General features: G+C 45.8%; 1 protein-coding gene across 11 annotated transcripts in view; it reads right to left on the minus strand.

Moving 5' to 3' along the window:
• Window positions 1–18,293, minus strand: part of SRGAP2 (SLIT-ROBO Rho GTPase activating protein 2) — a 254,626-nt gene that overhangs the window by 68,648 nt on the left and 167,685 nt on the right. For all 11 annotated transcript variants that reach the window (XM_021003033.2, XM_021003030.2, XM_021003034.2 and 8 more), the window contains exons 6-7: window positions 11,987–12,202; window positions 10,976–11,104 (exon numbers count right to left, since the gene is read on the minus strand). In XM_021003033.2, coding sequence (XP_020858692.1) covers window positions 10,976–11,104; window positions 11,987–12,202 — 345 coding nt within the window. The remainder of the gene's footprint in view (window positions 1–10,975; window positions 11,105–11,986; window positions 12,203–18,293) is intronic.

Here is an 18,293-nt window from a genome sequence, read left to right on the forward strand (position 1 = left end):
ATTCTTGGGTAAAAATGAGATGTTTAAACGAACAACTGAGTCATTTAATGAGCGAAGAGTTCAAATGGAGTTTGGGACAGGACCTTTCCAAATCATATCACCAGTCTTTCATTTCAGGACACTGCCATCTTCGGATAAACAACTGACCAGCCCACAATCTCTATCAGCCTCTGCCAGTCCAAGGATCCCCAGACTGAATTCCCTAGATGGTCACTCTGGTTTACTGCTATGTGGCAGATCTCTCCTTGGCTTGGACAAGGAATGCAGAATGGAGATGTCTTGGGAGGCCTCTTGGGGCCTGGGCCTTTACATTTACTTCTGTTGTGCCACTAAAACTCAACATTGAAGAGTGGGCCTCCGTTGCTTCCTCCAGCGTTTGTGCATCATAATGCCATGCACAGTGATAGTGTTTATAAGGTCAACCATACAGCACACCATCTGTTAGACACAGACTACGTATATGATGAACTCTCTCACCTCCTGACTCCCAAGGCACCATCTACACTATCATGTCCCGATCACTGAGTAAGGTGATGAAGGGGTACATGGTTTAGAAAAACTTAGTTCCAAACCTCAAGGAGTTGACAGTTATAGTGAACACTGGTTCCAAAGACAAATATTCACACCAAAAATTAGAAGCATCGTGTATGGGGGAAGAAGGGTGGTGTAGTGGTAGAAGAAGCAATGGCTTTTGAGTCTTGAGTACTGGCTTTGCCCCTAATGAGCTCTGTGAACTTGAGCAAATGACTGACATTTTTTAGGTCTTGGCTTCTCCATCTGCAAAGTAGGGGTGGGGGTTAGATGAGCTCCAAGATCCCTTTCAGCTCCAACATTTGATGACTCTAGAAACACTTATTTTTGCATCCATTTAAACATTTATTAAGACCCTGCTATGCATATGGCCACCATACAGCCCAGATTTTCTGGGACAGTCAGTGTACTTTTAATGAGACTTTGCAAAAGGAACGTCTTTATTAGAGTACGTCTCAGCTTTTGGTTCAGAAAATATGCTGACTGTAATTGTAACTACGTGCAAATGTGTTATGCTAAGCATACTGGGGGAGGCAACAAAGATAAATAAGACATGGCCTCTGCCTTCAAGAAGCTTATATTCTCCTAGGGGAAATGAGAAATATACAGATCATCTACACTAAGTGAATATAAAGTAAATCTGGGAAGGTTGATGGGAACAACAGAGAGAATCAGAAAGGGCCTCTTGGTGGTGACAGCTGATTCGAGCCTTGAACAGAGACAGTTGTGAGATCCCAAGACTTCGAGATGAGGACGCATTCCAGGCATGGGGCATATACAAAAGTAAAGGCGGGGGTGCCCAGTGCTGGGCAGCAGCAAGGAGCCAAGTGTAGCTAGGAGGTAGAGCACTTCTAACCCTGGGCCAGCAGACCGGGTCAGACCAAGGCAAGTGTCCTGAAGTACAGAGCAGATTACCGGCTCTCTGTCCTGTCCTGCGCTTTACTTCTCCTCTCCCCTCAGCTACCATGGACACTTTTCCATGCCCAGCTTCCCTTCGTGCCCTTGGAGGCTGCCTCATTTGCCTCATACTCACAGCAACTACTACATAAGGCTAGTGTAAGATTCACAAGAGATAATGCACATAAAGTGCTTTGCAAATTACAGTTATAAATGAAACCAATGCCCCTATTTGTTATTAGTCAAAAGTGATGAGATGGGGAAAGGACGAACTCACTTACAGCTTGGGGGTGGAAAGGGGGTGGTGGTCAGAGAGGGCTTCAGTGATCCGGTCTGGGCCCAGGATGCCTAGGTCCAAAAGCTTCAGTCACCCACCAGCTCTCTTCTCTCTCTATACTACTTCATTTGGTGACCTAACCAGCTTGCATGGATACAATAATTATCTCTATGCTGATGATTCTCAAATGTACCTATCCAGCCCTAACATTTCTGCTGACCTCCAGTCTCGCATCTTAAGCTAAACACGTCCAAAATGGAACTCATTGGTAGCCCTCCCCCCAAACTCTCCCCTCTTCCAAACTTTTCTGTTATCGTTGAGGGCAAAGCCATCCTTCCAGTCCTCCAGGCTCACAACCTAGGCGTCATCCTCAACTCTTCCCTATCTCTCACCCCACCACAGTCAATCTATTGCCAAGGTCTGCTGATTTCACCTTTGCACAATCTTGAATTCACCCCGTTCTTCTTTCTGATCCTGCTAACTCCCTCGTGCAGACCCCCATCACCTCACACCTGCACCACTGCAGCAGCCTGCTGGTGGGCCAGCCTGCCTGCCAAACGTCTCTCCTTACTCCAGTCCATCCTGCACTCAGCCACGGATGTGATTCTTCCTAAAGATCTGGTCTGACCATGTCACCCCCCTACCCAAATTCCAGTGGCTCCCTATCTCCCCCAGGACCAAATACAGAACCCCCTGTCTGATCTTTCATAACTGGCCTCCTCTCCCCCCCAACTCTCTAGTCCTTTTCACACTTTACATCTCCCCTGCTCCCCGCCCCCTCTCTTCGATCCAACAATCCCAGCCTCCTGGCTATCTCAGAAACAAGCCACTCCGTCTCTCGGCTCTGGGCATTCCTCTAGTTTGACCCCATGTCTGGAATGCTCTTCTTCCTCATCTCTACACCGGCTTCCCTGGCTTCCTTCAAGTTCCAGGTAAAATCCTACCTTCCACAGGAAGCCTCTTCCAATCCCATGTTAACTCCAGCACCTTCCCTTTGGGAAATATTTCCAATTTCTGTAGCTTGTTTATATGCTTAGTGTGTCTCCCCATTAGACTGTGAGCTCCCTGAGGGCAGAGACTGGCCCTTTCTTATATCCCTAGTGCTTAAAATAGTACCTGGCACACAGTAGGTGCTTTAAAATGTTTCCTGACTGACAGGAACAGCAGCCTACCATCTCCTGGGACCAGCATCAAAGACAGACCCCTCTAGAAATGTATTTAAGGCTCCTGTGACAACACTTGCTTGACTGCCAATCTGTTGCATAAATTGACACTTCCTTAACTTTCCTCTTCCTCTGTCTTCTATTCCACATCACTCTGAACTGCCTCCATTTGGGATGAAGGAGGACATGGCGCGGCTGCTCCTCTTCTAGGTGTCTGACAAACCTCTCTCCAACGGGGCAGTGTGGTGTGATGGAAAGAGCCAGAGGACCACTTACTGGGTATAGGCCCCTAGGCAAACGTCATCACTTGTCCGAGCCTCAGTTTCCCTGCCTGTAAAATGGGGCTACGCGCCCTGCCTACCTCCCGGGCTACAGCGAGGCTCAGACGAGATAACGCGTGGAATGCACGTTGCAACGCATCAAGTGGAAGATAAATGGGAGCTCTTATTGGAGAGTGTGCTGGACCTTGGGATGGTGCCAATGAGCCCCGGCAGGTGCAAGGCTGCCGCACAGGAACAGCAGTTGAGAGCTTAACTAGAGGCAGAGAATTAAAGGACATTAAATTCAATTGGGAGAGGAGAACAAACGGAAGGCAGACAAAAGCAGGCTGATTGCTAGGCGGTACGTGCTGGCAGGCTCTCCTCCCTAGGCTGGCAGCACCACTGCCACCAGGGCTCAAAGCCTGTCCTCCTCTGGGCCAGGGAGGATCCGGCCTTACAAGGTCACTGTGGAGCCAGGGGTCTAAAGACCTGCCAGCAACTGGGTCACCCACAGGGTGGGGCAAGTGAAGTCTTTTCTTAGGGCAGGAGAAGAAGGGGACGCTGGAATGGAAGGGGTTTATCCATCAACATTTGCTATGCTTCTCATTCCCTCTGGGACGTCTCTGGCACCACGCTCTCTCCCTACTGACCTCTCCTCCCTCCATCCAATCAACTGCCAGATGCTAGCCTTTCCACCTCTGCAATATTTCTGGCATCTGCCCCCTCCTTTCTACTACCACCATCACCACTGCCTTTGTAATTGCAATTTTCATGACCACCTAAGTGGTCTCTTAGCCAAAGGACTCTTCCTCTTCAACCCATTCTTTCCACTGTCATCTAAATCTTCTGAAAGCACAGGCCTGACCATATCACTGCTCAAGAACTTTCAATGATTCCCCCATTACTTGCTGAATAAAATGCAAACTCTTTAGCTTGGCATTCAAGGCCTCCCACAACCTGAATCAAGCCTACCTTTCCAAATCTGTTGCATACAACTCCCCTCCTTTATGTCCACTCCTTGTCATCTAAACTGGACCACTCATCACTCCCCGACCTCCGCTTGCTTGTTCCCTACCATCGTGCCCTCCAGACCTCAGATGGTCTCCCCTGACATTTCCACATGCGCTGTGAAGGCATGGAAGGCACACTGGTTCGGAATCCGGGCCGAGTTCCTGCATGACACTTATTCACGTGTGGCCTTGGGGAGGTCACTGTAACTCACTGAACTGCAGGCCCCTCATTTGTAAAATACAGGGAGAGACACCAATGCTTTTTTTTGTACTACCTATATCGACCTTACAGGGTTGAGAGAACACCTTTAAGCACTAAAGGGATGTAAATAATTATTTGCTTTCTGCAAGGCCTTTCCTTTCGATTGTTCGCCACGCCTTTTCAGGCTTTTCTTATGTGCTTATTATATTTCCTCTATCTGTGTCACTTAACTTGATTTAAGAATTATTTGTGTAGTTGTCTTACCCTCTTCCCCTTGCTTGACTGTATGTTGTTTTTATCTTTGTACTTCCGGACTTAGCATGGTGTTGCGGGTGTAACAGGAGCCTGATAAGTGTGTGTTGACTGTAATCGATAACTATTGCCATCAACTTACTACAGCCCCTTACACATCCATGCCATTAGTTTATTAATCGGTCTTTCTACCTTTAGTTCCATGCTTCAGTCTGCACTGTTACCACTTCAGGCTTTCTAAAAATGTTACTCTCTTATTCAAAAGTCTATAATAACTTTCTAAGGCCTACAAGATAAAATCTAAATTCCTTAGCTTGGCATTCAAAGTCTCCCAATAAGACAGCTAGGTGGTGCAGTGGATAGGGCACTGGAGTCAGGAAGCCCTGAGTTCAAATCATGTCTCAAACATTAGTTGCATCCTAGACAAATCACATCTCCTCAGCCTCAGTTTCCTCATTTGTAAAATGGGGATAATAATAACACCTATCTTACCTATGTTGTGAGGAGCAAATGAAAAGATATTTGTATAGCGCTTTGCAAATCTTCAAGTGTTACATAAATGTCAGCTCATCATTAGTCTGCAATCAATGCCTCTCAGAGCAGGAAGGCACCCAGTGGGCTACCTAATGCAATCCACACTTGAACAAGACTCACAGGTCCAATGGATCTGATGAGATAAAGCTCGTAAATCACTTCGCAAACCGTCAAGTGCTACGTAAATGCTGCGGTTATTACTGCTGGCATCATTAGTACCGAGACTCTCTTCTCCATCCTCATCGACTGGACGGGCAGGTTGTGCTTGCAGACTTCTAGTAAGAGGGAGACTATTACCTCCCCAGAGAGTGGATTCTACCATGGGCAAGTCGTAATTGTTAGGAATTCTTTCGTCCTAGTTTTGACCTCGGAGACCAATAGCTTAGCATTTATTTATATAGTGCTTCAAGGGGGCGGGGCAAAGCACTTCTCGTTTGATCCTCACAATAACCCCATGAGATTGATGCTACCATTATCCTCATTTTACAAATGAGGAAACCAAGGCTGAGAGGGGATTGTAAGCATCTGAGGCAGAATTTGAACTCAGGTCTTTCGGATTCCACGTCTAGCATTCTATGCACTAGGCCACCCAGCTGTGTTAGCCAAGCACTACATACTGAACTCCACTTCAGGGGACAGTCCTCAGGTGCTTGAATAGAGCTCACATCCCTGGCCTAGGTCTTCTTCAGGGCTCAACACCTCCCTTTCCTTCAAGCCATCTTCATATGGCATCAACTTGAGGCCCTTCACCTTCCTGGCGGCCTTCCTCTGGAAGCTCCATAACTTATCAATATCCTTTCTCAAATGTAGCTCTCCAAACTGAATTCAATATTCCAGATGTGTTCTAAGCAGGGCTGAGGACACTGGAACCATGAACTCCTTACTCCTAGAACATACCACTTCTGCAACTTTCTGGACTGCTATATCTCATACTGCTGACTCGCACTGAGCTTGCAGTCTACTGAAAGCCCTGGATCTTTTTCAGATGAACTGCTACTTCTACATACCTCTGCCATCTTGCATTTGCAACCTCGATTTTTTTTTTACTCCAAATATAAAACTTTACATTTATCCTTACTAAATTTCCTCTTTCTAAATTGAGTTTCATGTTCTCATCTAAGCCTTGTGTCACCTGCCAATTTGATTAGGACACCATTCTTTTATCTAAATTGTGAATAAAAATGTCAAGCAGCACAGGGCCAAGCATTCCTCCCTGGGCTAGTCTACTGGAGACCTTTCCAAGCTGACATTGAACTATTTAATGGCTACTCTTTGCGAATCAACCTAACCGGACTTTCATCTAGACTTTGCCAGATGCCTTGCTAAAATTCAGGTAAATGATCAAGATGATTCAAACTTATTGTTTGAAATACTAATTTGTCAGAGCCTATACCAATAAGGGCGAGCATGGCACAGCAGAAAACAACTCCAGGACTGGATCTGAATCCTGACTTTGACGCCTACTAGTTGAGCTACCACGGCCAAGTTGCCTAAGCCTCAGTTTCCTCATCTATAAGGTAGCAATAATCACAACACTTAACAGTATCTTTATATGCAGGGTGACTGTAAGAAAAAGCACTTCACTAATTTCCAAGGCCGATATAAATGTGGCAAGGCATTGTCTTAGAATGCTAATTTTCATTTGAATGGATCTTCTCCAAGAATGCAAGTTCCTCCCAGCCAGGGACCCATGGCCTTTGGCCTCTTTGTATTATTCCAAGGTTTCTTGCACACAGTAGACAGTTAACCACTAGGATGAGACAATTTAGAGCTGGGAAGGAACTCAGAGATCATCCTGTCTACTTCCAGTCCCCCAAGCCCCTCATACTCACTTTATAGATGAACAAACTGAGGCCTAGAAAAGGTCCCACAGGTATAAGAAGTAGAGCAGAATGGGGACAGCTAGGTGGTGCAGTGGATAGAACACCAGCCCTGGAAGTAAGGAGGACTTGAGTTCAAATCTGGCCTCAGGTACTTAGTAGCTGTGTGACCCTGGGCAAGTCACTTAACCCAGACTGCCTCCAAACCCCCACTCCCCCCAAAAAAAGCAGATCTGGAATTCAAACTGTTCTTAGCCTCCAAACCCAGCACTTATCATGACTAAAATGAGCATTAATTCGAGAAACTCTGACTCCTCCCCTTAGGCAACCTTATAAATAGATATAGGCTGACTAAGTAACAGGATATAGACTGAATAACAATTTATGCAGTTGGTATATGAAATGTTTTTCTTATAAAATGCGATTCATTTTACTCACTATTTCTTGAAGAATGAACTGGCTGATTAAAAAAAAAACCAAATAAACAAAACCCCCAGCAACAACAGATCTTGGAGATATAATACTTGTCTGTGCTTATCTGAAAGACTGCATGCATGTCTGCTGTTACTAAAGAACACGGCTCTCTATACAGGAAGCCTTCTTTTCCACATTTACAGGAATGGGAACAGGGTTCCTAAGCCCAGCCTACCACATGCATCCTAGAGGTAAGGGCTAGAAACCGAACCTTGGAGAAGAAAGCAATTTCTGGCAAGGCTAGATAAACAGTTAGAATATCTCATTCCCATTCCTAGGCAAGGTTGGGCAAGTAGAGACAGCAAAATCTGTCCCTTCCACCAGGGGCAAACAGGGCTTCAGTGGCTTCTGAGAACTTCACTACCCAAATGATTCTGGTTACAAGAGTGCCGGGCTCTCCTGGCCCTTTCTGGGTTATATAAATGTTTGATGGAAACACTCTCTGGGGAAATCAATTTTTTATAAGATTTTAATGATAGCTCATCACATGGGTGACCTGACAGCTTCCTAACCCTTTGTGAACCGGAAGATTTTCACAACCTCCAGGAGGGGTTAAGGGGTAGGGGGGAATGAGTGTTTGATCATTCATGCTTTTAATTTATGGGAAAGAGAAAAAGAATTCCTCCAAAAGAACCTCTTACAGAGTCCTGTTCAACTGTCTTTTAATATGAACTGAAGGCTGTGCACATAAGAATCCATATTTGCAGCCTTAGGTTGACCTCTGGCCCACAGAACTCTCAGACTCTCAAGTTCTACTCGTAACACTCAAGCTATTAATGTGGGGACAATACCCTGTTCTTCATTCATCCATCTGCTGAGTTTAGGAGAGCCACAGGAGCATGGGGGAGAAGAAATGACATTCCAGTGAGGTGACAGCCTTCAGACACTGCTAAGGGAGCTCAGAATGTCTTTCTGGCCTGAAATCAAGGATTTCCTTGACTGTGTCAGATGCTTCACATGGATTCTGACAATCTGGGTTTCAATCTTTCACAGTATTATAAGAAGGGGAGGAAGGAGTCTCGTGGCAATGTACATAGCACTGACAAAAATAACTACTTCACCCTCCCTTAAAGCTCCAACACCCTGGAAAAGTGGGTAGGAGAGTGTGTATGTCACAGATGGCAGTGGATAGAAACGTGACTTGTCCCATGTCCCAAAGTCCATTCCCCCTGCAGTTGGGATTAAGATGGCAGCATTTCTGGCCTCCTTGGAGCCACCTTCTCATGCCTGAACCATCAGTACCCATCCCATAAATACACAGCCAAGAGAAGTGCATTCAAACACCTTCGTCTCAGCTTTGTCAATAAGAGTTTATTGGCCCACTTAAGACCTTTACCAGGCTTCTCTCACCCACTGGAAAAAACAGACAGGCAGGCAAATCAGAGCATCCTTTATTCCTTGCTTACTATAAAGTGCCCCTGACCTGGGGTACACTGGAAACATCACTGATAGAACACGCTCTGTACTATTAGAATTGAGAACTTTGAGGAAGCGCATATTAGGCTTATAAAATTCTCTCAAACATCACCTAGAACAACCCTCCTGTGTAATCAGGCACTTAATAAATGCTTTTTAAAAACATGATTAGGAGGACTAGATGCCAAATCATTTGCTCTTGGAAAGGCCTTTGAAATCTATTCTGTGTTAAGATGCGTTTTCTCATTGCAGTGAGAAGGCCTGTGGATGCCAAGGCCTTTGAGAGGCCCAGAGGGGGCTCCTCAGCGGTTGCTCAGTACTCAGCCCTAAGGAGCCAACATGCCAGTTTTGTGAATTTGGTGGGGAAGCATGCCTGGAGCCTAGAGGCCAAAGGAGACAAAAACCCACCAATCAATGGAAGAAGCTATCACCTAGGCAGGTTTGACTTTGCACTGAGTAGGTAATGGAATGTCAGTACAGAGAGAAAGAGAATTGATTCTGACCCTCCTGCAGAGAACACTCCTCACTCCTAACACTGAGCACAAGCTTCCCCCGAGGGTAGAGGAACAATCTTGATTTTCGTTTTAACCTTGGTGAGAGAATGGCGCTCAGAGAGGTATCAGCAGACAAAGAGGTGCCTGAACAACACGGAGGACTCCACACATTGCTGGCAGGGAACGAAACCCAGTCCTTTAAAGGGACTGGTAGAGGAGCGGGGGGTGGGGATGACAGGCTGGGCTCCTCTGACCCTGCTACCCTCAGATGCCCCCCCCAACTCCTTTTCTTTCTGCTTCTCTCCTTGTGAATCATTGCCTTTGTTTTCACCTATATACCCAACCAACATTGAGCCTTAGTTTTTCCTTTCTCACCTAGTCTGCCTTTCACTCTCAAAATAAAGGCTTAAGTGGAAATCAGATAAAAATCTTAAAAAAATAAAAAATGAGGCCCAAAGGAATAAAGTGACCTGCCCAGGGAAGGGAACAAACACTTATTAGGCACCTACTACATGCCGGGGACCATGATAAATGCTTTAAAAGTTTTACAAATACAAGTTTTACAAAACACTTGATCCTCACAAGAACCCTGGCAGGTATGTGCTATTCTTATCCCCATTGTACAGATGAGGAAACTGAGGCAGACAGAGGTTAGGTGATCTGCCCGGGGTCACATAGCTGGCACGTGTCTGAGGCGGGATTTGAACTCAAAGTCTTCCTGGCTCCAGGCCTGGCGCTCTCTCCATCACACCCCTGATCTGACCAGGTAAGGGCTTTGCATTTATGAGGACTGCATTTGGAGCTCAGCCTGTCTCAGTAACAAGCGAATTCCCTCCTTTTCCAAAGCTCTGCTTTCTGGATGTGCTTTCTTTCTCTCCTGCCTACCTAAGTCATAAGAGAACACCTCACAACACAAGAAACCAAAACCGTCACGTCTGCCGTGTTCATAGGACACCCCGGGCCCTGCCCAGCCCCTTGCCAAGTCACGTGGTGACGCGTGCTTTCCTCCTGTGCCACATCCTAACATCCTGACGAAGGGCAGAGGATCAGGGGTCCAGACACTTGGACTCTGTCCCTCACTTTCTTTACCTTATGAGCTCAAGCAAGCCAACAGACCTCACTGTGATTCAATTTCCCCTCTCTGTAAAATGGGGATAACAGGTGCCTGCCTCTTTCACACAGTTTTTGCAAGGACTGAACAACGTGATGGGATTGAATGTGATAATGCAGTGAAACTGTGCAGCAGATACAACATCGGACTTGAGAGTCTGACTCCTGCCTAGACTTACTAACTGTGTGACCCTGGGAGAGTCACTTAACTTCTGTTTGCCTCAGTTTCCTCATCTGTAAAAGGAGGATGATAATAATAGAACCTACCTCCTGGAGCTGTTGCAAGGATCAAATGAAATAATATATGTAGAATGCTTTGCACCCCTTACAGGTGCCACCAACCACACACACATACACACACACACACACGCATGCTATCCAAATCCAAGGTACAATATTACCATCTTTCTAGCACCTGCTCACTAATCCCATGAGCTGCTGTCTTTTACGAGGGACAGAAGGGCAAGGGAGGGCCCAGTGAGTCTTGCCTGATGGTAGGGAGGTTCCCTCTGGGAGCCCAGCTCTGGACACTTACATCAATGAGGTCAGAGAGGTCATGGATGTAGTACTTGAAGACAGATGCATTGGTCGCCTCCAGAGCCAGCAAGTACTCATTCCGGGCTTTAATGGCCTTTAGCTTATTCTCGGTGTACTTGGCTTGGCGCTGAGAAAGGGAACAGAAGTTCAGACTTTTAAAAAAATTTTTATTTTAAAAAAAGAAGAGTGTGTTCTCTGAGAGATGAAAGGAACAGTACATTCAGGAAGCAGGCACAATTAAGCTGCTACTCCCAATGCGCTACTCCCTTAAATTGGGTTCTAATTCTACTTAATGAAAATTCAAGGGCATAATGTAGATCACTCCAGAAAGGTTAATGAGGCTCTGTCTCAGACACGTGCCCCCTTTGGGCTCTACCTGATAATATAATTCCTCCACCTTGCAAGAATTAGCACTCTGCTGGTCCTTCTCCAGCCCTACCACCCTGAGGTTCCTAGCAGCCAAGCTCCGGGGGTTCTGACCCCTTGGGCATCTTAATCTGACTGCTAGCAGATCTGGCTGTATTTGTAGGAGTCAGAGGGGTGACAGCTGTTCCTGCTGCCCCGTGGCGGGCCAGGGAGGAGACATCAAAGCCCAACAAAGTGGTTACCTTCTGACTTTGGACAGCTTAGCAAAGAGATACCAGTTTATTAGCCTCGAAATACTTCTAGTGCATGAAGAATAAAGCAAGTGAAAAGCCCATGCTTTAACATTCCCCATTCACCCATCAAGTACCTTACTTGGGCCAGTCAATATTTGCAAGACTGCTTCAACAGTGAGGAAGATGGCAGTGGTGGATCTGGCTGGGGAGAGGATCAGGGCAAGGCCAGGAAAAAGACTCCACAATTACTAACTAAATGATGAATATTTTAGCTTAGGGGCAGAGGAGGGCACATAACAGCAAGGAGTCCAATTTGGTCATCATCCACCAATAGGAAAAAAAAATGGCTGATGGCCACCTTCTAGCACCCCAACCCCTTGGTCCCTTGCTGGGTCCTGCTGACCACACACCTTCTCCTTCATCTTTTCAATTTTCTTCACTGAGCTCCTGCGGACATGCTTCTCTTCAATGCGGACATTGGCGGTGGAGTCTGGCGATCGGGGTGTTTGCCGGTCTTCCTGCTTCACTGATTTGCCAATCTGCTTCTCTTCCTGCTTTTCAGCTTCCTTCAGTTTACTCTGGGCACTGATGCTGTCAGCATTGTACATGTGATACGTCTTCATTACCTGCAAGGCAACCACCAAAGGTCAGGCCCAGAAGAAGGTCAATTACAAACTACAGCTCAGCTCAGTCCCCTTCCACCCCAAGCAACACCCCTGCCCACATCCTTAAGAGAAAAACCCAGTGGAGCTGAGCTCAACCCATGTTAACACAGGCATTAAAGACTGCTCCAGAGTATACCTGGCCCATTTATCTTATTATGACAACGACTATTCATGATCATCATTTATTATTTATCACTATTTATTATCACTTGTAGATGTTACTCCTTATCTTGGCAAGGCACTTATCATCCATTTGTATCTTCACAATACCAGGTAGATGAATATAGATAAGTACAATAATTCTCTCAGAGAAAATCCTTCAGACTTGGGGTGGGAAGTCCACAACAGGCAGACCACTAGCTACCACAAGGCTGCAGAGTAAGCCAGGCCAGGTAGACTCTTCCACATACGGAGTAGGGAAGAAGGAAGAGGAAACAGCAGCAGTCTGAGGGACCAGAAACTTCACCTTGGATTCAAGTAGCATCAAGGGAATTTACCTTAAGCTGATTCATTCATTCATTCATTTATTTTGTTTAGGGTGGTAACCTTTATGGAATTTATCAAAATTATTTTCATTTTGATGTCTGGTTTTTGGCCTCTGACACTAAGCAGCTAAGTGGCACAGTGGACAGAGTGCTAGGCTTGGAGTCAATCGACTAATCAACATGTATTAAGTACCTACTATGTGCTACGCACTGGGACTTCAAATCTAGCCTCAAGACATTTACTACCTCTTGCCTCATGGCGAAGTGGGTAAAGAGCGGGACCTGGAGTCAGGAAAACTTCTGTTCAAACCCAGCTTTAGATAATTACTAGCTGAGTGACCTTGGGCAAGTCACTTAACTTCTGTTTGCCTCAGTTTCTTCATCTATAAAATGAGGATGATAATAACATCTCCCTCCCAGGGTGTTGTGAGGACCGAATGAGATAATAATTGTGAAGCACTTAGCACAGGACATGGCACACAATAAGCACTATATAAATATTAGTTATTATAATAATAATAATTATGATTATTACTACTACTATTAATAGAGTGTTGGCTGGGTACATGACTGGAGGCAAAAATGGAAAACCCTATGTAAAAACAGTGTCCATGGATAAAAGGAATGGTTTCAGTAGGAAGACTAATATGGCCTGAGTGAAGCCAGGGGAAACAGGAGAACAATTTATACAGGAACAACAACACTATGAAAACAAGTAACTCAGACTTCAGAACTCTGATCAATGCCATGACCAACCACGCCTCCAGAGGACTCATGATGAAACATGCTGCCTACCTCCGGATGGAGAGGTGATAGGGTGCAAAACTGAGACGTACATTTTTTGGACGTACACAATGTGGGAATTTGTTTTGCTTGATTATGCATATTCATCATACGGATTTTGTTTGCAATGGTGGTGAAAGGGAAAGGAAAGAAAACGGATTTTTCTCAACTGAAAAAACGAAATTTAATTTAACAGTATCAACGAATGAATGTACACATATGGTTAATAACTAACCTGAATGAATCCAAGCCCTTTGGTTAACTAAAGTATTATTATCTACCTATACATGGGTATATAATATAATTATTATTACAACTATCTGTTGGGGAATCAAGTCACCTCCCAGAGTAAAGAGATCCTAGGTTTCACAATGCACAGATGTGATGGATCGCCTCATTCCTCCCCTATCTCCAGGTCAGGATCCCCTGATTCTACTTTTACCATGACCCTGATCTGGGCACTGTTACCTGGTCCCAGCCACTTGCGGGCCTTTTTCTAACTCAGGGAGAGGGACTGGGGTTAGACTTATAATTCACATGAGAAATATGAACAGGCAGAGGATCACATGATTTGGCCCTAGTGACCTCTCCCTAGTCACACAGCCCATCAACAACAGAATTAGGACTCCAACTTGGGTCCAGGACTCTCTCCTGCACACTTAAGCACCATGGCCCCTCCGGATTGTCTTGCCTGTCTTGGAGACATCATCCATGCTTAGCCCATTTGGCCTAAAAGACAATAAGAACCACATTATAGACAACAGGGGTTGCAGCTTGGAGGAGGTGGGGGGGAAAGAGGAGGGAGACAACTTTGCATCATGGCAACCGTCCAGGATTGCAAAGATCACACCCTTCTCCTTTTCAAAGATGCTAGGAAGCCTAGGAGCCTGGAAGCCGAGGCTCAGTGCTGATTTCATATCCTCCCAAACATGTTGCTACCTAGAGCCACACAGAGGCTCTTCCCTTCTGGGACTTCCTGTTTCCAGACAGTCACAGCTTAGACTCATAGCTTGTTAAAGCTGGAAAGAACCTCAGGGACTATGTAGCCCAAGTCCATCCCCCTCATTTTATATCTAGGAAATGGAGAGGTTAAAGGTCACACACCCTTGATAACTGGTGCATCTTGGGCTAGAAGTATTTTTTTACAGTCTTAAAAGCTAGAAGGGACCTTGGAGACCATTTTGTCAGATCTTATGATTTCTAGTCTGGTGAAGTCAGGCATATGCTGGAATTAGCCTGAACCAGTGGGAGCGGATTGTTAAATTTTTGTTGTGAGCATTACACCTCAAGAAATCAACAAGTTACAAATTAGGGCTTGATTGTTTTACTGAATGTCTAGACTTAATAAAATGATAGAAAAATGTTAATAATGATGAGCAAACTTAAAAATGTGTACTGTGTACAGTTCCCCCCTTCCCCCTAAGCCTGTTGTTAAACATTTACCAGAACACCTCCAAGTATGGCTCTCTTCCCATTACACTACACTGCCTCCATAGCTTCCTTCTTCTTGGAAGCCAGAACTGTTGGAGGAATCATATGCAGGAATTAGTGGAGAAGGAATGATAAATCTGTAATCTGATGCTCAAAGGTGATGGAATTTGATGGGGTCTGACTATGGCTGAAAATAAAGAGGTAGAAAAGAAAAGAGAGGAGAGACTCTAAGAATATAAAACAGGGGAGCTATGATGGGGAGAAGTAGGGAAATCGACGTTTACGTCAGAGGAGAGCCAGGTGACCTCATCAAAGCCCACATCACAGGTGAGGACTCACATTCCAGGAGACCTCACTACACATCTATGAACGAGGAAGAGAGCAGAAGCCACTGGATGCGAGGAATCTAAAGACTCACTGGCTGGGTCAACACTGGGGGACATCTAGAAAAGGACTCATCAGGGGGCTCAAACGAGTAGGTATTGCGGCCCTTCCCATATGTCTGGAGAATAGAATAGACTAGTCACAGGACATCTGGGGCCTGGGAGGCTGACCGAGACGAGGCCTGAAAGCACATCAAGGTTCAGGTTACATCTCATTTCTGATGCATGATGTTCTAATGTTGGCTTCACCTTATTCTGAACTTTTGCACCATTTTCCTTAAGTGCACAAGCTATTCTTTGCTCGTGAAGCAGTGGAGACAGTCGGCTCTGTTACAGAAGAAGCTATATTTAAATACCAGAAAGCACAGCAGTATTAAAAAGACTTTTTGAATAATTTATATGGCTCTCCAAGACTCACAGCAGACTAGAATGGGAAGAGAGGCATTTATCAGACTGGCTGTAGAAAGTCAAGGGTACGTACCTAGGACTTGGAGGATCACAAGATGACAGAATGCAAGGCAGAAAAGACCTCAGAGGCCATGAAGTCCAAGCCACCCTCTCTCCCCACCCCCAGTATTGGCCATTTTACAGATGAGGAAACTGAGTAATCCAAGGTCATGCAGTAGGATCTGAATCCCGTACGACTGCTCCTGACATAGACCCTGTGTTCAGGACATGGGGGCTTTGCTGATATTCCTGGGACACGGCAGGCCCCGATGGTCTCTGCAGCGTGACAGAGGCTATCCTCAGCCTGCAACTCTCTCCCTCCTCCCCTCTGCCTCTCAGAAAGCCCCTGGCCCCTCCAAGCCTCCCAAATCCAGTGTCCCCTCCTCCACAGCCTCCTTCTACCTTTTCCCATTTGCTAGTCTTCCCTACTCCAAGCTAGGGATGAGGACAGAGATAAGACCTGGGAACTCCCAGGTGCAGAAATTCCTTCTATGAATGCAGGTCCACGCCTTCTCTGCAACATCAAGAGCTGCCCAGAGGGGTGACTTGCCCAGCATCACAATGCCAGGTTTCATCAGAGGCGGGGCTTGAACCCAGGTCTTCCTCACTCTGAGGCTGGCTCTCTTTTATTACTCTGCACCCTAATTCACCCTAATATTTATTGGATACACATTTTATGTTCACTTATTTCCTATCAGTAGAATGTGAGATCCTTGCAGGTAATAATTCATGAATGTTTCATTCATAGGACTATATGGGTGGTGTCGTGGGCCTGGAGTCAGGAAGAGCTGAGTTCAAATCCAGCCTCAGTAATTACAAGCTCTGTAATCCTGGCCAAGTCACTTAACCCCTGTCTGTCTCAGCTTTCCCATCTGTAAAATGGAAATAACAGCCTCCACCTCCCAGGGTTCTTATGAAGATATAAAATGAGATACTTGTTAAAAGTATTTGCAAACCTTAAATACCAAATAAATGTGATTGTAATTTTTACTATCTCCAGTGCCTACTGCTGAGGCTGGCACAGGCACAGATCCTTTAGAAATGCTCGCGAAAAAAAAAAAAATGTTCATGAGCCTGAACTGAAGAGAAGAAAAAAAGGCATAGAAAGGTGGGGTGGCCCCGCAGTAAATCAGTGACTGAGACTTGGGGGTCAGCATCCCTACCCTCCCAGCATAAATGGTGGGACCAGACTTAGAGAAGTCTGTGACTTGGCTCCATCGGCAGGCGATGGCAGAAACCATCTCAGACCTAGATTCACAGCTCTCCCAGACGAATCAAGCACTGTCTGAGTCCACAGACATTTGTGATGACTGAGGTCTCTATAAAGACAAAAATACAACAGTCTTACCTGGCCTATAAAGAACTCTTACATTCACTTAAAGGAAACATGCACAGAGATAATGAACTACAAAATTGAAAGTAAGGGGGATGGGGTATGAGGGAAGGAAGCAGCATGGATTAATGGTTAGAGACCTGGTGCCCAAACCAGAAAGACCTGAATTTGAGCCCTGCCTCTGACACATCCTGGCTGTGAGACCATGGGCAAGTCCATTGACCTCCCAATGCCCTGGTTGCAGAGAAGGTGCCAACCTGCCTTGAGAGATGAAGCCCAGCAGGCCAAAGAATGTACCAATAGCTCTACAAACAGAGATACTACTCTAAGTCAGTTGGAGCTAATTCAACACAGTTCAGAGAAATACGATCATAAAGCTCCACCCCCCCATCTCACCCTTAACTCCTGGTGCAACAATAGGCCTGGCCAGCAATGGCGGACTTCTCTCCACCATCTCTTTCTTTTTGAACTTCAGGGCCTTCTCTTCACAGATCCTTACACTCGACCAACAATTCTGGTATTCAAGCTCTCAAGCTAAGGGCCTTTAGGGGACGTGTCTGGCAACTCGACTTTAAAAATCTGCCCTTCAGCATGGTGACTAAGGCAGTGAATACCTTGGGGTCTCCCCAGGGGAGCAAGGGGCTTTGACTTCAAAGGCATTCTTGGAAAATCACTTAGAAAATGAAAACCACTTATGCCAAAGTAGAAGGACTGATGAGTTCATATGAAGGAAAAGGCATGTAGAGAAGAATATTCTCTGGTGAGGCTTGAAACAGTAGTGCTTGGAAGGTGGCATCTGACACCAAAGAGTGCATCCACAGAAAACATTCCTTTGTCCATAAAGAGAGAAGACACAGAGCAAAACCCAGACATAGAAAGTGGGGCATTCTAAAGCCAGTGCCTCCAACCCCAACCTCCCTCTCCTTGGGAATCACTGTGCACACAGATACTTTAATTCCTAGGCCTTGGGTACCACTACCACACAAGAACCTCCTTCAAGGAGAAGCCCGATTTGTAAGTAGCAGCTACAGACCCTAAGACGCACTGGACTGCTTCAATCACAGCCTCAGAGGCTGTAAGAACTGAACGGGATCTCAGAAATATCTGGTTCTTACACGTGGGGAAATGGAGGCCCAGGGAAGGGACGTGATCAACCCCAGATTGGGCCAGGATTAGAGCCTAGGTCTCTG

Source organism: Phascolarctos cinereus, unplaced genomic scaffold, assembly GCF_003287225.1.
Source record: "Phascolarctos cinereus isolate Bilbo 61053 unplaced genomic scaffold, phaCin_HiC Scaffold_5;HRSCAF=322, whole genome shotgun sequence".
NCBI classification, from domain to species: Eukaryota; Metazoa; Chordata; class Mammalia; order Diprotodontia; family Phascolarctidae; genus Phascolarctos; species Phascolarctos cinereus.